General features: G+C 40.7%; 1 protein-coding gene across 1 annotated transcript in view; it reads right to left on the bottom strand.

The window, feature by feature from the left end:
- Positions 1–18,709: 18,709 nt before the first annotated feature.
- Positions 18,710–22,623, bottom strand: part of GRM1 (glutamate metabotropic receptor 1) — a gene marked incomplete at both ends in the record, with an annotated part of 351,560 nt that continues 347,646 nt past the window's right edge. The window contains one exon of the mRNA XM_080941568.1: positions 18,710–19,661. Within this exon, the coding sequence (XP_080797694.1) occupies positions 18,710–19,661 (952 nt within the window). The remainder of the gene's footprint in view (positions 19,662–22,623) is intronic.

The following is a 22,623-nucleotide window of genomic DNA, read 5'->3' as shown; positions in this document are numbered from 1 at the left end:
CTGCTGAGAACATGGTGTCAGGAAATGTGGAATGAGTCTATTTAATATGTCCTTCTGGAAACACTAGTCCATTTTTTCCCCTAGGGGATGCTTCTGAAATGCCCAACCCAGTAAGCCCAGAACACTGACAAAAACAGGATTTGGTCCTGACGCACTTTTATTTTCAGGAATGGCTATCAGAATAAGAAACTCAGGTTGGGAGTTTTAACATGCATATAAATTAATTTGCTAATTATAATATAGAAAAATACCACAGATTTTGTGGCTTAAATAAGAAATTTACTTTCTCATAGTTCTAATACCTAAGAAATCCAAGGTCAAGGGACATTTGATTTTACTGGGCCTCCTTCTTTGTGCTTTGCAAATGGCTATTTTCTGACTGTGTTCCATAAAACCTTTGTGAGTTTTTTTCTTGTCTCTGAGCATCCAGCTTTCTTCTTATAAAAACACAAGTCAGATCAGCTGAGGGCCTGTAGTAAGGAATTGGGTTTAATTAATCACATCCCCAAAGAACTTATCTCAAATACAGTCATATTTTGACATACTGAGGGGTGGGACATCATCTTATGAGTTGAGAGGGGCCATCTTTCAACCCCCAAAAGTGTGCAAATAGCTTTCTATGTGATCTTTTGATAATACGTTTTTAATTTAATCTTAAGGAAACTCACTAGTAAAAGCTGCAGTGTATTTTCTATTGCAAGTACTGGGAAATTTATGCAGCAAGAAGCTGAGGTCAAAATGATAGGGTTAAGAAACTGTGAGTAGAGGGTGTATGAGAAGGTCAGATTTGGGGGGGGGTGTTAGAAAGAAATGCAATGTGTTCCACTTAAGCTTCACATTGCTCCAGAGAGATCTTTCTTGCAGCTCTTACTTTCATGGTTCCATTCAGGAAGGCTGATCACACTAGTAAACAACTTGAATGGCTGCTCTTAGTTAACTCTCAGTGGCCTATGTTTGGAAAGGTTTAGTCCAACATGAAGCAGATTGATTTGAGTCAATAGTGATTTGAACGAGAGTGGCTCCCCATCAGCTCACATGTTTTAGTTCTTGATCTTCTTGGAGGAACTGTTTGGGAAGGAGTAGAAGGTGTGGTCTTGTTGGAGAAGTTATCCCTAAGGGTGGGTGCTGATGTTGTAAGAATCACACCATTTCCAGTTAGCTTGCTGACTCAAGGTTGTAGATAAACATATGAACTCTCAGATATCCATTCACTGTGTCATCGTGGACTCAACTGCTGAAGCCATAAGCCAATTAAACACTTTATTTTATAAGATGTCTTGCTATTGGTATATTTTCACAGCAATTGAAAGTGAAGAAACTAAGACAGGGCCTTTGGTGAGGATGGCAGTTACAAAGACACTATAGAAAGGCAAACTATTCACAACAGTTTTGATTATGGTTTTTATTGCTGTCATGGTATACCATGACCAAACGCAACACACACACACGCATACACACACACACACACACACACACACAGAGAGAGAGAGAGAGAGAGAGAGAGAGAGAGAGAGAGAGAGAGAGTGAGAGAGAGAGAGAGAGAGAGAGAGAGAGAGAGAGAGAGAGAGAGAGAGAGATTGTTTCTTTTCAACTTGCTTTAGGACACAATTGCTGGGCATTACTATCTCCCAACTGGAAAAGCATGTCTGTACCCTCCACTCAACAATTGCCACCCTGCTTTGTTTAATGATGGATCAAGAACCAACTGGGGAGCAGAACCTTAGCTTCAGATTTGGTTTAGACTTGCATAGCATTGTTCATCATTGAAGGAACTCAGTAAAGAATAGGATCTTGGAGGTTGATATGGAGGCCATGGAGAGGTGCTGTTTATAGGTTTTCTTCCCCTGGCTTGCTCATCTGGCTTTCTTCTACCACCCACAACTACCAGCCCAGGTATAGCCCCACTCACAAAGAGGTAAACCCTCTCCTCATTAATCACTAATTAAGATAATGCCATGCAGCTGGATCTTCTGGAGGCATTTCTTCAGTTGAGGATCCCTTCTAGATAACACTGGCTTGTGCATCAAATTGTGTAGGTTTATGTTAAGGTGATACATGATTGGACAGTGGAGAGGTAGGCAGGGATAGAAGCTGGAGGAACCAAAGAGGAGGTAGTGGGTAAAGATTGGTGGAGGAGGAGATGGAGGCAGATGTATATGTTTCTCTTGCTGCATCTCTAGCTTGATGAGGTTGTTATGATTATTTTAAGGGTTTCTATGGGTCTAATTTATCTTTTCTGGATGGACAGTTTATATCTTTGTCTGTTGGTTGTAAGCTTATTGTGTAGAGGGTTTGTGGATTGACAATTTAACATATAAATCTGTTTGATAAGTTAATGGATGTGCATCATGTTTTTACCATGTGGTTGAGCAACACACTGGGGATGGCATAGGCCACCTGGAACAAAAGCAGCAGAGACGGTGAAGTGAAATACCTGGGAAGGGAGTCAAGTAAAGAGGGCAACTTGTGGATTGTGTGATAGTGTCCAGGTGTGCTCGGCCCTGCACTAGAGATAAATCCACAGAGCAAGACCGCAATGTCGATAACAATAGAGATTTTTAATATTTACTTCAAAAAATTTGACCTAAGACTGGCCAGCACAATGCCATAAGCCAGAAAATACAGAAGAGAGAAACAGAGACACAGAGAAAGATTGAAAGACTAGAGGCTAGGTCCTACAATCTTCTTTGAATAACATCTCAAACCCCTTACTAAGGAAACCCCACCAGGCTCTACTTCTTAACATTTTACTTCATCTTTTAAGGACCAGGGACATTCTGTATCTGCATTATACTAGTCTTCCAAAGAATCATAGTTAAACCTTATTTTAAGGGGTCCAAGTTAGGACAAGTCTCTATTCTTTGAACCAATTAATATTTCTTACTGGGTGGGGTCTTGAGTAGATGACCTCCTTCTTGAGCCAGATCAAAGCCCAAGAAATAATAAGAAATAATAAGCCTTTTAAATGTTCAAAAAGAAACCATGCCCCAAGAGCCACTACAAATGTGGTTGCTGGGTTACATGTGCCTCAGTAGGTGACAAAGAGGAGAGATGGTGTGTCAATGTTCAGTGTTTGACAGATGCACATCTGAATGCTTAGTAGCCTACTATTTCTTTAAAAAAAGAAATGAACCCAAGACAACCACTCAAAATGCCCTGCACCTCTCCTGAGCAGCAGGGTAGAGCTGGCCATGGTTGGTGTTAGGGGTGAGCTGGCCCCTAGGGCATGATATCTGGAGAGCTGGGGGACCAACCAGCTCCAATATCTCTCAGGCCCAAATACAAGGCTTTGAACTGGCCCACCCCAACATCTATCCTACATATCCAGAATTACAAAATTTTTATGACACAGGACAATAACAAGATATTCAAGAAGTGTCCTGTTGAGATTCCAGTATTGATGGAGTAGCCGAAGCCAGAGGCTTTGCACTAGGCGTATCATTGCAATGAACATTTGCAAGCAAAGAAGTGTGGGTCAAAGGGTATATACTGTGGGACACATGATGACACATGACAGCTTGCACAAAGAGTGTTTTTCTCTGTTCTGGGGGTTGTAAGAGTGGAGGGCAGGTGCAGTGGAGGGCAGGTGCAGTGGAGGGCAGGTGCAGTGGAGGGCAGGTGCAGTGGAGGGCAGGTACAAGAATGGGATTGGCATGCATGATGTAAAATTCACAAGAACCAATGAAAAACTCAAAGGTACAAGAAGAAAAGTGTGGGGCCTTTAAATAGTCTATACATAGAGAGCTGAATGAGACAATTAACATTCACAAGCCACTGTGTCCTTACTGTTAGTGGGAGGTACAGCCATAAAGTTTTTAATAACTATAAAGTTTTGCAGTGACATTTAAAGGACATAATGTAGATAAAAAGCACCAGCAGAAGCCGGTATGTAATAGTATTGCAGTAAAGGATGGAAACCGTGTCTGGGCAGAGATGTGTTATTGTGTCCTTGCTTAAGAACTTATTCAGTTGTGCAGGTTGGTCACCTGGCTAAAGGACCAGCCCTAGGAAGGTGGATTCATACCATAAGCAATAGTAAGAGATATGGGTAACATAAATTTCCTTCTAATGAGACAATGTAATTCTCCTTCCTAGAGTTCTCACCCCCTAGCACACACTATAAGCTACCATGAGCTTCAGCTGGGACTGCTTGACTTTCCCAGTCCTGACTCAGAGAAGTATATCTTTACCTTAGCATATTCTTTCTTTCAGATGCTGGCCAGAACTTCTGTATACTGTTTCTGATATTGTGGGCTTCCTTACTGTTTCTCTAAAGATCTCTTGGACATATATCTGCTTGTCTACCCAGTAACTGACCTCCATAATAGCTTACCTTAGTTGGCATAACTTTTCCTCTTCTCTTCATTCCCCTCCTCTGGATAGCTGCTGAGATGTATATACCAGCCCTTGGGTTTTTCATTAAAACTCTAAAGTTTAACTTTTAGTTTCCCACTGAGTCTGATTTTAAATTGTTTTGTTAATAAGACTAAGAAACCTAAGGGGGACCATGATTTCCCTGATGTCAAATGGAAACTCTGCCAGGAATTCCAGAACTTTCAGTAACAATGGCTCTCTGATAATGGGTGTTAATATTAGTATGTGTTAATCATTATGTTTGGTCATGTTGGACCCGTACATCTAAAGAATTTCACTAACTTATGTTAGGTCTCAGAGTAATGAAATGAGATATAAGGAAACAACGCCATAGCAACATCTTCTGGTTCTGTGTTTGGGACAGCAAAGGATTCCAGTACACTTCCAGTGTGCGTAAAAAACAGCAACACTGACAGATTTATGAACTCGGTTGTAATTATTACTTCATTGTAAAGAACAAGCAATGCAACTTATTTTTGAGGCTGTGGGAGTTGTTGGGAAAACATGGTTAGAGAAGTACGGAAATATGACATTTTTGCATCTCTACTATGCAAAATACTTGCTAAATTTCTGAGTAGACAGCAACATGCTTAAAGAGTAACATGGTACATAATTTCTCCTGACTTTCATGTGAATCAGTTTGGGTGTAGCCATTAAAAGAAAAGACAAGATTTTCTTTTTTCTTATGTTTTTTTTTGGGGGGGGATTGTTTGGTTTTGTTGTTGCTGTTAATTTTGCATTATAGTGAAGGCCAATTTTATCATTCCACACAAACATTTGCCAAACAATACTAAAACAGACATATTTAAGAAAATTTTATTTATGGTTGGAATCTTAGGTGCCGTTTTATCATTTCTTGGTTGAATGTAAGTATAGTCAAGCCAAACTGTACAATTTTAACTTTTTGAACTATTTTCTTTTCTTTCTTTTTTTAAAGAATTATTGACTTATTATATGTATGTGAGTTTACTGTAGCTGTCTTCAGACACACCAGAAGAGGACATCAAATCGATCACAGATGGTTGTGAGCCACCATGTGATTTCTGGGATTTGAACTCAGGACCTCTGTAAGAATAGTCAGTGCTCTTAACCACTGAGTCTGAACTTTTCTTCTTAAAAATAGCTTTAAAATAAAAATTTAAGACTATTCATGGGTTTTTGTTACACAGAAGAAAACACAAAGAAGAAGGAATGCAAATAGCAATGTCACTTTTACCTTTATTATTTTGTTTTCAAAGCTCTGAAAAAAATCAACATTTTGTTCTGAAAGTTACTGTAAATGTGCAATGTTCAGTATGATGCAACTGTTTCCTTTATGGTTACATTGTTATTACTTTGTGAAAACATTATTATCTCTCCTGAAAATAATTTCCTTTTATGTCACTGGGAAATAGTGGATACATATATTGAAAATTATGGAAATTAACCTCCCAGAAACACCCACTAGTGTTCTATATGAACCAGGAGAGACTAAGTGAGCAAAAATATGATTTTCCCATTAATACTGGGATTAATAGCTAAATATATCTTTCTCTCCCTGTGGCCCAACATGTATCCTTGAAAATTGGACAAATGTTAGTGGTGCTGAGTTTGGATCACAGGAACCATTTTTCTCTCTCATTAATAGTCACAGATAAAACAAAGTTTATTGAAGCTCTTTGTGAGATGAAATCACATCCAGACATTAAGAAGCATGAATAACAGCTTTTAAAAACAATGACTTCATGAAATTCTTAGGCAAATGGATAGAAAGAGAAAATATCATCCCGAGTGAGGCAACCCAGACACAAAAGAACACACATGGTATGTACTCACTGATATTAGCCCCAAAAGCTTGGATTACTCAAAATACAATCCACAGACAACATGAAGCTCAAGAAGTTGGAAGACCAAAGAGAGATGCTTCAGTTCTTCTTAAAAGGGGGAGCATAATACTCACAAGAGAAAATACAGGAACAAAGAGTGGAGCACGGATTGAAGGAAAGGTCATCCAGAGACTGCCCCACCTGAGGATTCATCCCATATGCAGCCACTAAATCTAGTCACTCTTGCTGATGCCAAGAAGTGATTGCTGAAAGGAGCCTGATTTGGATGTCTCCTGAGAGGCTCTGCCAGACTCTTACTGATACAGATGAGGATGCTTGTAGCTATCTGTCAGATTGAGCACTCCCTCAATGGAGGAGTTGGAGAAAGGACTGGAGGAACTGAAGGAGTTTGCAACCCCATAAGAACAACAGTATCAACCAACCAGATGCCCCAGAGCTCCCAGGGACTAAACCACCAACCGAAGAGTACACATAGAGGGAACCATGGCTTCAGCACCATATGTAGCAGAGGATGGCATTGTCTTGCATCAATAGGAGGAGAAGGCCCTGGCTGAAGGCTCCTTTCCCCAGGGTTGGGGAACACCAGGGTGGTAAAGTGCATAGGAAGGAGGGGTAGCACCCTCATAGAAGCAGGGGAGATGGGAGAGTGAGGAACTGGGAAAGGGGATAACATTTGAAATGTAAATACATATCCAATAAAATGTTATATATAATAATAACTTATTTAAAACATTTATTTATTCATTTGTTACTTTACTCATTAATAATCACTAACTACCCACCCGGGAGACATTGGGAAAGAGACAAGAAATTTCTCCAATTATTTCATTTCAACCTTGGTTTAAGCGAACCAGCACTTAATATCTGTACTTGGCATACAAATCCTCAACAAGGTTTCACTGCGATGCGAGTAAGTGTTAGACATGTCACCTGTCAGCCTCATGCCTTTGCCTAACAGCTTGAGACAAACATATTTCTGCTATGTTGGAACATGTGCAAGACTAGAAAGACCAGATGTTACTGGTGCACAGGAGTGAAAGAAGTTACTTGTAACTAAGGACTCAAACTACAGTCTTTGATTTCACTAAAACTCTCAATCTGCAATAAAATATTGTAAATACCTGGGCCTCAAATGCATTATTTTCATGTCTTAAGAAGTTGGGTTTGGGTTGGGTTCACAGAGATATTCTTCATGGAGTCCTGAACTTGGCATTTGATGGTAGTTTGATTAAATTTGCTTTATAAATTATCTTTTTGAAAGTGTTTGCAAGAGAGTTAGTGTAGATCTTCTTTATAGTTTGTTTTGTTTTTCTCTGCATGGCTACACCTATCTCAGCCCCTTTGTCCTGAAGTATGCTCATTGAGAGGGTTTGTGACAAGCAGGTACTTGTCAGAACAAAGACGTGGACAGGAGCCCATTATCCAGGAAATATTTGCCAAAATTTTGTCCAGGCATCTTGCTAGAAACTAGTCATTTCTCACTAAAGAAGGTGCAGGGCATAGAATAAAAACAAAGTTCAGATGTCTACTTTTTGTCTAATTGAGAACTTCTGCATCTCACATGTAGTCTGCACTTTGACATCCTGATTTATTTAAGCAAAGACAGAGGCGAGCAGGGCTCACGGTGGCTCCACCGTGCTCCCCTTGGTGGCCATTACCTGAGAGTGACTTGAGCTATCAACATCTCTACTTTCTGATGTGCATGATAGATGGATTGGGCAACCCATGTATTCCAGAAAGAACATGTTTAAAACATGGTTTGGCTACTATCTACTTGTAAAGAGAGGAGACACCTACTCAGCTTCTGTGATAGACATTATGAGTACCACATGGAGTCTAGAAGCCTTTGAAGAGACATAGTAAGAACTGTGTGTGTTCACGAAGGTGAATAAACTCTGAAGTCCATACAAGAACTCACAATACTTTTGCTTCATAGTAAACATTCCAACTTTTCTTTCATCTTAAGGCTTTTTAATTTGATACATCTAGAAAATTACACTTAAAAGTGTTAAAATAAAACAGATATGAACTCTTCCTTTTAGCTGATTTTACTATCAAGAATGTAAATGTGTTTCTGTGACAAAGTTACACCTTGAATTAGAGGAACCACAGGGTAGGACCCGTGTAGAAATGACATGAGGCAAAGAAGTTGAAAGCAAAGACTTGGCTTAAACTCTTTCAAGTAGAAGAGTTAGTAAGTGTTGGGGTTCAGATTCTGAATACAAAATAACTTTAGGGCAGAATAAACACATAAAAATTATGTGAGGAGGAAAACAGTTTGAATATAGAACAGGAAACAAGAACAGAGGGAAAGAGTTTGCAAGAGAAAGAGAAGGAAAGGGGTGAAAAGGCAGAAAAGAAAGAAGGAAGCAGGGATTCAGGAGATGCCAAGGACTTTGGAGACTGCCAGTTGACTTGAGTTCTGAGCCAGTTTGTGTCCTGAGCTGAGCTTTCAAAACATTCATGAAACAACATTTTAAAAATGATTTCTAGGGTGCAGAAATGGCTAAGAAGAAACAAACCTGGGAAAGAGCTGACTAAAATATGCATGCAGTTCCTCTTGAAATACTAATGTAAGACCTGGGCCGGCATTTTAGGGTAATGTAAATTGTACTAAATTGGTTTTTTAAAAAAGGAGAAAACTCCAAGTAAAGATGGGAAAGCTTGATCTTGGATGAGTTGAAGGTATGCATGATCAAAATACGTTGTATGAAATTCTCAAAGAACCAATAGAATATTTTAAAGACTTGTGCTAACAAACTCCTAACATGCTACTGGAAGTATACCATGGGGAAGGGGTCTTTTGATGAATGTCCAGTATGAAGTGCTTTGCTTTTAAGGCTTCGATGTTGTGTGGTCTCAATACCCCCCATACCACTTGCTTATTACACCTAAACCCCACTTGTTTAGATGATGACTGACTGAGTCAAACTAACTACTATCAGAGTGATGATAAAATGTGTTTACCATTTAAGGTCAGTCTCCCTCATGGTTGGGGCTTCAGGTAACATTTAACTGATCCCTAAGGCCAATGGGTGGAAGAGTAAAGGCAAGGGATTTTTTTTTTTTTTTTTTTTTTTTTTTTTTTTTTTTTTTGTATGTGACAATTTCAAACCTATCACATAACCTCAAAACTTATGCAGATGTAGAGAGCACCTGATCCATTTAGATTCCTACTGTCATGGAGGAGACTTGTGTAGCCTGTCAGTTACTTTTCCTGAGCATGAAGAAAGGGGTCCCAATCCCTCTCTTTCATGCTCCATTTCTTCTGTCTCATTGTTCTGTCTCCAGCATAACCTAAGCTATCATGATTGGCAAAGCAGATCATGTCCCCTTCCTCCAGTAGTATGGATCAAACAGTACCAAGGACTGCGGTGAACAGAGCAGACATGCGCCCTCAATGAGTCATCGAATTCATCATTTTGGTGATTAAGCAAATGTAGAGATGTTAAAAGTTCCATGATATATCCAAGACCAAAACAGTTAACTTTGAGGGTAACTGAAGATTTTCAGCCTGGGAGTCTTGCAGAATGGATTCCTCCAACTCATACTTCTCCAGTACAGAAACATTTATGTCTTGAGTCTGTGAAATGAGATTGTTCTATTAAAAGCAAGAGTTTAGCTTAGTTATAAAAGACAGCTAATTGTTTGAGAGTTTAATGATAATCTGCATAATTGTTACCTCCAGCTGATAGTTGCTAGGGTAGTTTTTATTAGAAATTTAGGTGACTTATTTTTTTTTATCTCCCATGAAAATTTCATATTTTTGAAGAGAGAAGTAATTTCTTCTAACTTTCCCCCTCTTTTATAGTATAAAGTCTTTTAGTGAATATTCTGGAATGCACAGTGACCTATTAAATAAAAATAATCCTTCCTGAAGCTCTACGTAAACATGTTTTAGACAGCATATACTTTATTAAAATTGAAAACCATAGGATAAAATTGCTGCCACAAATCTCCTTTCTTCAAGTGTTTTTCTTGTGTCTTCTCAAATTACTGAAATGACACTATGATATTAAGTAGCTTTCATCTTGAGTTAATATATGGAAGTAATTCAGCCTGTGTAATTAGACAAGCTTCCAAAGACCTACAGACTCTAGCAGACTTTGGGGAGATAACTCATACATTTTCATTCTAGCATAGGCAATGTAAAAATTATATCAATTATTATTTATGCTATATGTATTTATTTGTGTCAAAATAATCACAAAATTTAAAGCTTTTATTTTTAATCATAATGTAGTTACAGACACAGACTTTGGAATTCCATAATAACTCTCCATCTTTGAGCCTCCATCTTCACATATCTGAACTGAACCTATCTTCTAGGATGTTTTCATATCTAAGATAGTGTAGTGTAAAACATACAGTATTTGGTGTGGAGTAATACCTGATGAAATATATATTATATAATTCCTCATATTATTCACAAGATTTAGAGAGTTAGAAATGATCGGAGTATGTCATAGTAGGGGGATGGTTACATAAACCACAAGGTAAAAGAATAGTCCTGGGGCTTCTTTGCTGATAGCAGTGGATATGCCTTATGTGCCTTTAGGCTGTAGACACTGAGCAGACCTGCTTAATCAAACACCTATAGTCCTAGTGTTCCACTCATGGTATTTCCCACTTCCGCTCACAGATTTTTATGGTGTGTGTGCTCTTTTCTCTCAGTTGCTGCTGCTCCCCACAGATGCTTTGTTCATTCTTGCTCCTGCAGCTTTCCACAGCCATAGGAAAGGAGCTGCCGACCTTCTCCTGGTTGGACTGTTCATGTGTTGGCACAGACTCACTCCTGACCAATGAAGCCTCATGATCACACTTCTGCCAATTGGACCCTCCCTTCTTGTGATTTTTTTCCTTATTTTGTTTCTCTTTTCTTTCTCCTGTCCATCACCTGATTTCCAAAGCCTATTGTTCTGTAAGCTAGGGTGCTGTGCATTTGAACCTCAGTTGGGAAGCTTAGTAGAATTATCTCTCAACGCGTTGGGTTACACAAAGAAGGGAACTTGAGCTTACTTCACAGTGCCTCAGCTCAGGTGAGGTAAACCTCCTGCTCTACGCCATACGGATAGATTTATAAAAATCAAGGAGCATAATTATAGAGTAAAGACAGTTCTTAGTCTGTCAAAAAAGAACTTATGAGGCTGGAGAGAATGCTCAGTGGTTAAGAACACCTGCTGCTCTTGCAGAGGACCAGACTTCTCAGCATCCATTTGGGGAAGTATACAACTACCTGTAACTCCAGATTCTGAGGTTCCAGTATCCTTTTCTTCCCTCAGTAGACACACATGCACACATGGCTAACTCATACATACATATATACATACATACATACATACATGCACATAAAAATAAATCATTTTAAAGCAAATGTATGGGCTGGTAAGATGGCTTACTGAGTTAAGGTGTGAGCTACCAAGTGATAACTTGAGTTGGATCCTCATTATCAATAAGGTAAAGGAAGAGAACTGGTTCCCACAAGTTGTCATCTGAACCCCATGTGCTTGCCCCACATACAACAAATAAATTAATAACTAAGTATAATTTTAAACTTAAAAAAACACATAAACCACTGGGGGGAAAACTACACTGCCAGTATTTCCATATGGTAACAAGGTTAGTCCCATACATACTTACTCTGTGCTCTGTAGACCTCTGATTTCACACCTCTAACTGTACTTGAATCTATTTCTGTAAACATATCTCTATTTATTACCTGTCTCTCTGGCTACTGACCAATTGTTCTATCATCTCCCCCCTTCCGCATGAGTTCCTCTAGGCATCCGTACAGCAGATGCTTTTGCTATTATCTGCAGATCACCTTAGAACGCATCTTCTTCCAAAAGGCTAACATTCATATGTCCACTGTCACCACTGGACCTCTGACATGAGGATGTTCTCTGGAGGGAGGAGCCCAGAGGCAGGCATACAGGGCAACTTGGGAGTAATTGGGTATCATTCTGCACCTTCATCCCCCAAATCCCTCAACTTGACCAGTGAACCTATAGATAACTTGTCTGGAGTAGAAACAGTTGTAGGGATCTCATTCCTTGTCCCTCAGAATTCCCAGAAGATGAATCCTATATACATTGGTAGAAATCTATATTGCAGGTGACTCTATTTGTTGAATGCTTCCCCAATACATTACTTCTACTCAAATCCTCTCCTCTAGGAGGAGGGCGTCTGTCTCTGCAGAAAGTCAACTAAAGAAGATATTCACCTATATTGCTATTTCCTATAATAAAGTAGATTCTGTTCGGTGCTGGCTCTGAGCTTGGCTAGAGCTCCAAATGTGCCAGACCACTAAGTGAACCTCTAAAGTGACTATATTAGAATAACAGCTAGAGCGACTCAAAGCACGCGTGTTCTTTATGTGTAGTGGACACAATGTTTGTTTTAAAGAACATTTGAAATTTATAATATAACCACGAAAGCCTAACTAGGGGTCAGTCATAAAACAAGACAAGAAAGGTATAACTCTCTGGCTTCTGGACAAGACCATAAAACACTGGCAGAACCACTGGGTCTGAGGGAAGGGAAGCCATGAGTACTGGGGGCTAAGTTTTCTCACACCCCCTTTTGCAGCCAGAGTACTGGGAGGATGGCAGATTAAGGCATAATCTAATGAAAATGAGAAGTTTTCTGATACCTGCAGCTTTCCTTTATGAGATGCTACACAAGATCTCTGGGATGCTTCCCAGGGAGACAATGACAAAAAGCAAAACATCCTAATGTGACAGACCTCTTGAAAGAAACCTTGGTCAACAGGAAAGTTCTCTGCACTTGTCACCAAAAGCACATATCTGGTGTCTCATCAGACACTGCTGCCTTCTTGCCCATCCTTGCTCGTGGCATTCCTGGTTCCTGGATTCTTTCTTTCTACTGCTGCACTTGACTTCTGTTCTCTCCCCAGCCTCATGGGCTAACAGGTGGCATTGGGTATGTTCTGACCCTGTCTAGAATTGGCTTCCTTCTCCAATGCCACAGCAGTTGTGGCCAATAAGCACTGTACCACAGCCCACAATGGGACATAAAGGAAAGAGTTCCAAACAAGATAAAAACTAAAATAATTTTCTAGGTTTACTTCCAATTCTAAGATTCTGTCAAATACTTTTTGTATTGGTTTTTGTCTTGTTTTGTTTTTAATCAACTTGACACAAGCTAGTGTCTTCTAAATTGAGGGAACCTCAACTGAAAAATGACCCCATAAGTTGTTCTGCAGTCAAGTGTATAGAATATTCTCTTGATTAATGATGAAGTTGGGCAGACTCAGCCTATTGGGGACTGTGCTGCTCCTGAGAAAATTGGTCTGAATTACATAAATAAGTAGATTAATAAAGCTCGGGAAAGCAACACTGTGAGTAACATTCCATTATAGCCTCTGATTCAGTTCCTACCTTTAGGACCTGCCTCGAGTTCCCTTCATGATGGACAGTGATGATGGGTGTAAGCCAAATAAAGCTCTTCTTCTATAAGTTTCTTTTGATCACAGCATTTTATTACAGCAATAGAAATCTGACTGGAACAGACACCAGTTCTAGAAGAGGGGCATCACTATGACAGACCCGACCATGTAGTTTTACGGAGGATCATTGAAGTACTTGGAGCATAAAACTGGAAAAGATGTTGAGATAAGGGTTTAAGAGATTGTTTTGTGGGAGCCTGGATTATGAGAATGTGAGAGAACTGTATGCAATGGATACTGAGTTTGTGATGCTTTTGTGGAAAGTTTGAGACTCCCTAAGGATTCTATTAAAACTGTCCATGTGATAGGTTTGAATTAATAGTCTGTGGTTTGGTCAACTGGGGCTGAAGAGTCAGTTGTGGTAACAAGAGGCCTGCGGCACTGATGTAAAGGTTTTGGCTTTCCCGGAACATTGCTCTTTCGGTGTTTGTTACCCTCTGTTCTCAGACTTTCTTTCCCTTGTGTCTTACCAAATGTTCTTCCCGAGTAAAACCCCACATGAGATGGAGTCAGTTTCAAGAATACGATACTAGTTAGACTTCACAGCCAAATTCATCTTCTTGTTCTGCAGCCACAATAACCAAATTTGCCTTTTACTTTGTCTGAAGACATGTATTTCTGCAGGAAAGGGACCCCTGCCACAACCCTGCCTTTGCACACTTTCCCATGAGCAGTATGTGTGGCTACACCCTGATGTTCCATCACATTCATTTATGCCTTACCTGTAGTTCTCCCACAGAGGACATCATTCCATGATTAGCTCTACCTTCCCGAGGCTCTCCAGACACCAAGTACCACTTCCACATCTCCACGAAAGAGAACCAGCTGCCCAAGAGGACAGATGTTTCTTCTATTAAAAGGAGAGCTTGTTTCTCATTAAAATATGTATTGCAGAGGGCAGATTGAGGGTCTGTAGGTAGAAACGTGTAGCCCTGGACCTGATAGGGATCTTGGAATAGATCTTTGGAGTATTGATCTGAGTAAAGTGTAGTGGTCATGAATCGACTCTTACTACTTCACAGCATATTTCCTAGATAATAGATTTGTCCCCTGGGCTCAGCAATTAGAATCCCAAGCAAAAAATGGATCAGTTGTGAGCTCTGAGCAGGAACTGGTGTTCATATGCTGTGTATTGTCAGGAGATTAGATGGAGGTTCTGGTGGACCAGTTGCTAGATGTGAGTGTGTTCAGTTTACTTCAGTTCTCTAGAATATCCACACGGCAGAGATGCTGGGAAGACAATGAATGTCAAGGACCTAGCACAGTGTCTGTTTGGTGTAGGTCTATAGGCTGCCACCTTGCTCTTTGATTTTCTTCCAAGATAAAGAAGGGTGCAATTACTCTGGTGTCTGAACCGCAACCACAGCCTCTCCAAAAATTATCCAAGTGCTCATTCCAATTGCCCCTTGAGCTTGCTGTGATATTCAGGTATATCCTTAGACTACTGTTTACTGTTTTACTTTTCTTTTCCTTCCCATTTGCTTCTCACTCTGACTGTCTTCAGAAGTCTAAGCTTCCTGTTTTATTTGTTTTGTTTGCTGGTTTGCTTTCGGTCTGGTTTTGCTTTTAAATTCTGCTTATCAGGCACATTGAAAACTCAATTCATTTAGGGGCAGTGTCTCCACTGTCAGCTTGCTCCATCATTACTGTCAGAGGTGTATTTCACACATGCCTGTCGACCCATCACCGTGATCTCTTTTTGACTAGGGCAGAAGAAAACACCAGGATCTTGTGGAAAATATGAAAGCATAATTTATTTGGAAGTCTGTGTGTGATATCTTCATTAAAATTTAGGACTAAGCCTGGCATGAATAGAAAGACTCTAAGGAGCTAGAAAAGTAGGTTGCCTTAACAATGTGAGTTGGGTACAGAAAAGTTTGATGGGCGCCAGTGGAACAAAGGTAGAATCCCTGTCTCCAGAATTACACTAAAGATATAACCCATCCTTTTCTCTTAAAAGTGCGAATGACAAAGGATGCAATGGGACCTGAAATTCTAATTTTGGATCACTCGTCCTCAAAGCCAAACTGTTTCTACTTTATGACCTGTCATGCATATTTTGTGTGAGGCTTCCAACTTCCTCTTTGGAAGTGTGTTCTAGGCAAATCAGACTGTTGGGATTATCTGTTACACTGGCCTATTTCTGCTAGTGCAATGCTTAGAAAGTTCAGAGAAGACATATGCACATTTAATAAATAGAAAATATTTATTATGATACAGCGTCATCAAGATTATTTGACAAAAAGCCAAAGGGAAACACTTTTACAAGAAGCAAAACACCTTGTAGAAGCACGCAGGTTACAGTGAAGATATTTTGCCCTTTAGGTACAGGGTATGTATGCGTACATCTCCAATTCTGGACAATTATATGAGCTAATATTCTATTTATTCTGGAAAATTCATAATCGGGATTAGGATAAGCATTCAGTAATATTTTAATCAGTGTTGAAGGTGTTTACCAAATGTCTCAGACCAAAACCCTAGAGTTAACTTGCTTCCTACAACATTTGATTAGGCAAACACTGCCTCATCTGTTCTGGTAAAACAACAACAACAGACAGACAGCCCCGAATGCACAAGTCACATAATAATGAAAGATGTATGTAGGTGCTTCAAGTTTAGAAGAACATAGGAAGAAATACGTGTTCACTCATTGGTTTCCCATCAGGTGGAAACTCACCTATTTAGCATCAGACCCTTCTTTTGTCGTGTGTTTTGATTGTGGAGACAGGTCTCTCTATTTAGGCCTAGAATTTATTGGGTAGGTCAGTCTAGCCTCAAACTCACAGAGATCCACCTGCCTCTGCCTCCCAAGTGCTGGGCTTAAAGACTTGGACCACCATGTCCAGCTCTGCACATTTTCCCCCTCATTCTGTTTCTTCACAGTGAAAACACAGAACCTAGTATTTAAATTCTTGAGGTCTTTGCAGCAAGGATGCTTAAAAAGTAACTTTAAAAGGAAAGGCAAGAGTTCTTGCAAAGAAATTCACTAAACTGGGCAGTAGAATATGGGAACACTTAAACACAACTCTGACAGAGGAGTTGATGTTAAATTCCAAACTTACGAGGCTTTGGATATTTAGAGATTCTAAGATGATGCTTTTTGGCTGAGAAATCAGAAGCTTCGACAGGAAGGCAGCAAATTAAAATGACTGAACATAAGGCACAAACAAAGATATTTAAAGGGAACGGGATTCATCCCACAAATAACAGGAGAAATAAAAATAAGAATAACAAGAACCGTCTTTTTTTCTTTTGGGCGAGAAAAGGTAGGGTCAAGATGGAATAAGTGGATTACGTGTATGTGGATGTTACAAGTGGATTTTACATGTATGTGGATGTTACATAGGGGTGAACATGAGGCTCATAAGGAAGAGATGCTAACAAAAATATAAACATTTAAATACATAAAAATAAAATTAATCATGACTGAGAAGCAGATAGTTGAGACACCCTGGGTGGACGTGAGTGTTATCACATACTAGAGGACCAGGAAACTCGAGTAGCTATGGAAAAACTCTTTAAAAATATATCAGAAATATTCTAAATATTGCCTTTCAACCTTACATTTTAATAACAATGCTCAAGTTTATAAAAATGTACCCTTTACTGTCACACACTGCTTGGCAGACTTTTTTTTTTTTTTGATACAATGCATTTTCAAACTACTTTATTAATAACATTCTTGTATCATAACATCTCTGAAAAATAAAGCCCACTTAGGAGAATTCCCATCGAAGCTGCACATGAGAAACATCAGACCACAGACCCAACCTCCAGAGAGACACTGGTAACCGTGGTACGGGGAACGTCACTGGTACATAAAAATATTTATACTATATCTGAAAGACGACTTTTCTAGTGGCAGCTAGATTAACATTGAACGGCACGAATTTCACAATCACATGTATACAACAAACACAGGGAAACACATTCAGTTGCTAGTTCCGGGGACTCCTGTGACAATAGGAAAAAAAAATCTAAACCAGTAATAGTTGCTATGAATACACCGTTAAGTTCAAAGATAGATTCGTTTCCATAGCACATGGGAGGAACGGTGGCACCGCATTGTACTGAAACCGAATCTTAGAAGTCCGACTGGTTGATATTACTTGCTACAGTAAATGGAAGGTAAAACTTGGCAACCCGGCTTGTCCTCTTTTGCTGAAGGGCAGTGGAGGACCTGGTTGGCACAGTGCAAATGAGTTCACGAACGGCCTCTGGCACTCCTTGTTACCCTCCTCCTCGCCAAATATCTGTACACAAGTGAAGCTGATGCTCACCTTGTTCAAGACCCTGTGCTTAGGCCTCGTCTTGCTCCTCGTTTTTTTTCCCCCGCGACACTTCTAATGAAGCTCATTTTGGCGATGACTTGGCTCATACTTTCATTTTCCTAAACACGGGGAATCACAGGAATGCAAACGGTTACTGTGCCTTTATCCTTGGGTGACTACAGGCTGGCTCTGGATCGCAACAGTGGAAAGGGACGCTCATAAGGTCAACTCCTGGGTGTTCCTTAGTCCGGGAGTCTGCAGGCGCAGCACAGGCAAGGTCCGAGATGGAAGTTGTCCGAACCGACCCCCGCGTCCTGCCCTCTCTTCGTCTGCTCCCTAGGATGATGAACTTATGATTTAGCTGGCACCATCGCAGGGCCTACTCTGTTTCTAGTTTCACCACGCGAGTGTGGGCAGATATATGTATGCACAATTGAGCAAAAGAAGAGATTATTTTTGTTGATTTTATTTTTACTTTTGATTATTTTTTTTCGATAAAAGTTACATACCATATGGAATTGTGCTTTGTCATAATTCCCTTTCCTCCTAGAGAAGGTTTTTGAATAATTCAAGAGTCACCATCCTGGCCGGGACCACTGTTCAGTTGGCATCTTCCCTCTCCTTTAAAGCAGCCGCAGCATCTTTTCTTCCTTGCAGACTGTGGTCCTCCATCTGCCCCCCCCCATGCCTTCCCTGCTTTCTACACATTTCTGGAAGGGTTGTCGCTCCTTGGCATTTCTGGCTTCTCCATGCACATTTCGCCCCCACTACAGGGTGGAAGAGCTTTGTTTATAGTCCCTCAGAATGACAGAGGCATAGGTCACATTTGGAGGGGTGCAGAGCACTGACTCAGACACGGGGGAACTGGGCACTGAGCTGCCAGAGGCCACGGAATCTCGGAAAGGAGAAGGAGGCGTCAGGGCAGGCGAATCCTCAGGGGTCAGCTTGCTGGCTGCAGCCAAGTCCTCCTCCTCTTCCAATTCATCTTCCTCCGTGTTCCCTTCGCGCTCGTACACGAACTCTTGCAGGAGCTTGAACCTCTCACTGTCGTCATCATCATCATCATCGTCGTCGTCCTCCCCAGGAGGGGAGATGGGCTCCTCCCGGAAGGTGCTCAGCTGCAGGGGCAGCATCTGCAGGTGTTGCGGGGGAGGTGGGGGCGGGTACAAGGAGCGCAGGCCATTCCCTGGTGTCCCCGGACCTGCCAGCACCGCGTGGAAATCTGGAATCCCCGAACCAAAGTTGGTGACCACGCCTTGCAGCTGGTCCATCAGGGATTTGGGCTGCTGCAGCGGCGGCTGCTGAGGGGACGGCTGTTGCTGCTGCTGCGGGAGAGGAGGCAAGCCCTTGGGGATGACAGAATCAGCCAGGAACAGGGGGGTCTCTTCTGCGGTCAGGTGGGGTGGCAGAGGTGGCGTGGTGGTAACAGGTGGCCCACGTCCGTGCACCACCATAGACGGGCTACTGGGAGGGCTGAAGTGAGCCGAAGGGGTATTGTCCTCTTCCTCCACGTTGTAAAGGGTCTTGGTGCTGGCGTCTGAAAAGGTCAGGCTCTTGCCAGAGCCTTGGTAACTTTTAGTGAGGGGTTTGATTACGGCCGTTTGGTTACAGGCCGTCTCGTTGGTCTTCACGTGCACAGAGAGGCGCTGCCACACATGCTGTCCCTTGGGCGCCTGTCTTCCACCTGGTTCAGACCATGACACAGACTTGCCGTTAGAACTATGAATAAAATAGAAATGGGTTTATTCACACACGGATCCTGCACAGAGGACAAAACGCTTCTGAATTCTGCCCACCCCAACATTTTACAATTGAGTCGTACCCTCCCCCTTCCCCTCAACCCCAACCCCAGCTTGCTAATATAGTAAAGGAAACACCAGCAACTACTGTGACCCTAGGCTGGCTCTGCAGAGGGAGCCAAGGAATTGAGCTCATGCTAAGGAAGAAGCATCGACCCAAGAAAAGTCCCTGGCAAGAAAGCTCAGTCTGTTGTGGATACAGCTATTTCTATTTAGTTATACAACTCCTCAGAGCACACTGGCCTTTCACTGCCATCCATACTCCAGTAGTGAAATGGCCCTGTTGACTACAGTTAAGGAAATAGTTAACAAATAATAAAAATTAAAATTATCTTTGATTGCAAGACTGAAGGATTATCAAAATAACGAAAGAATAAAATTTAGAGCAAACACACACACACACACACACACACACGTTTCCCATCAACAATACAATACAGAGATTTAGTCTCTGCGACAACTTAAGAGACACATATAAAGCCACTCTTGCTATGCTGTGGGATTTCCGAGCTAGAAGCTCTCAACTGCCCATTCTGAGTTATATTTCCTATGCACATAGACAGGGCACTGGCACAAAGGAAGCAAGAATAGATGACTAGAAAACAAACAAACAAACAAAAAACCAATATGTGAGTGTCGGAAGGCTTTCATAATTTCCCATTTTCCTTTCTTAATCTTCGAACATCATTTCCAGCACACACCTACCACACATGACAGTTCATGTAAAGGCTCAGCTTCTCGGCTGCTAATAAGGAGTTTTACCCTAGGGATACTCAACTGAGCAGGCACAGTTGGAAAAGAGAGACTAGGAAAGGCTAACAGACACACTACGCACAGCTCGAATTATTCCTTCTGCCAACTTGGATGCAGATGAGACCAAATTAAGATCCTAGCAAAGCAGTGGTCACTAAGACAAAGGGCCCGGCTTGGATCTTTTTCTACTTATTCTTGCTAAAGAAAAAATTCTTAAAAAATAAAAATAAAAATAATACCACCATACTTCCAGCCTTCTCAGTTGTCATGGCTTCGTTCACAAATGCCTATCCAAGGCTCTTGCACTGAAAATTTGCTTTTCAGAGCAGCAGTGTTGGAAGGGGAAAGACTGTGGTCTGACCACCATTAGGTGAGCAGCTTTGATCTGCCACATGCTCTGTCCCAAGACGCTGCACCGTGGCACAGGTCCAGAGAGGACAGTGCCTAGTGACCATGGGCTGAAGCCCTTGAAACCATGAGCTAAAATAAACCATCTCTCCATTCTGTTGTGTTTCTCAGATACGTTGGCACAAGAACAGAAAGCTAACAGATCAGCTTTAATCCTTCCGATACCCCAAGAAACCAACCACGGAGAAAGCCGCCCTGAAAAAGAAAACACAGAATTTTTTTATGTCAACCAGAAATTCTACTCCTTCTGCATATTGTAACAGCTCAGATCTTGCTTGTTGAGACTCTGCTGAATTTCTATATAACTTTTAGCAGATGGCGACACCTTACCATAGCATTCTATTAATAAAAGCAGTGCTAATACTTAAAAAGAAGTCATTTTCTTTCTTTCGTTTTTTTTTTTTTTTTTTTTCTTTTTTCTTTTCAGGAGTTTACTTTTTCTTTGTACCTATCAGAGCAACAGAAAAGGGAACACAATGAGAAGAAAGTTATAACATGAAAAGAAGTTGGAAGATGAGCATTCTTTCTTAGGTGGTGGTGTGAAATAGGTTGTCCCACATTAGTCTTTTGTTTGAAGGAAGGAAAAAAAAATCAGAAAAGGATCACTATGACAAAGGTTTATTGATTGTTTTGAAAAACAAGAATAAAGGCTTAGAAACATACATGGGATTCTTGGAATGCTTATGATGACAATAACGTGCGTCATTTCCTATTTTATAACCCTGGAAAGTGACATGAGCCTAAGAAGTTGAGATTCGTTTTAAAGTCTCATACTGGATATATTAAAATTAAAAAAAAAAAAACCCTAGAAATAGCTTTGGTAGCTAAAACACTGACCTTTTTATTTATGGGGAAAAGGTCATTCCCCACAACAGATTGCCTAGTCACCCCTGAAACTGGCTTCAAGGGATCCTTGCATTCTGGGAAATGCTGATGTAGTGGCTCCACCTACTTTGTGTCTCACAGACCATACAATCAGCTCTTTTACCACTGTCCAAAGATCCACCCAAGGCCTCATTTTGACTCATACTCGAATGTTAACAGTAATTTTGATGATCAAGCAGCCAGCTATAAATCCAATTTAGTTCTATTTTAATTGAACGTAATTTTTATTCTTGCGATGGGTGATTTTCACCCTCACTGTTAAAATTAGCAGCATTACTTCCTCTCAGAGTCTTGCTCTAAATTATGTAAAAAGTCCTATTTAATTAGAAAACAGATATCATGCCCCAGGACATTTGATGGATTATAAAAATTATACTAACCCTCTTTTTCCCAAGGACAAAACAAATTGCCTTAAAAAAATATATCAGACACTGAGGGAAATGCATCATTGTATAGACATTACAGCCCAGAGGATTAACTGTTCCTTTAGGAAAACTCCACATCCACAGTCCACAGATAATCTGAAGGGTCTACGGATCTACGAGCTATCTATGTGCTGTTTATAAACTGAACAAGTGACGTTTTATAGGAGAAAAATGCACCACTCTTTTTAAATACTCGTGAATGCTATTGTGGTAAGTTACCACTAAATGCAGACGTAGCTACATTCTGAGATGCTGTCTTTGTCTTCTGTAATCCAGTGAGCACTAATGCAGGTAATTACAGCCACTGATTCAGGTCAATCCTGTTTCCTGGGAAAAGGGAGCATCCTATCTGAAAATACTCGCATAGGCTCAACTGGTCTTTTTTTTTTTTTTTTTTTTTTTTTTTTTTTT

Source organism: Micromys minutus, assembly GCF_963924665.1.
Source record: "Micromys minutus genome assembly, chromosome: 30".
NCBI classification, from domain to species: domain Eukaryota; kingdom Metazoa; phylum Chordata; class Mammalia; order Rodentia; family Muridae; genus Micromys; species Micromys minutus.
This window is presented reverse-complemented; position numbering and strand designations above follow the sequence as displayed.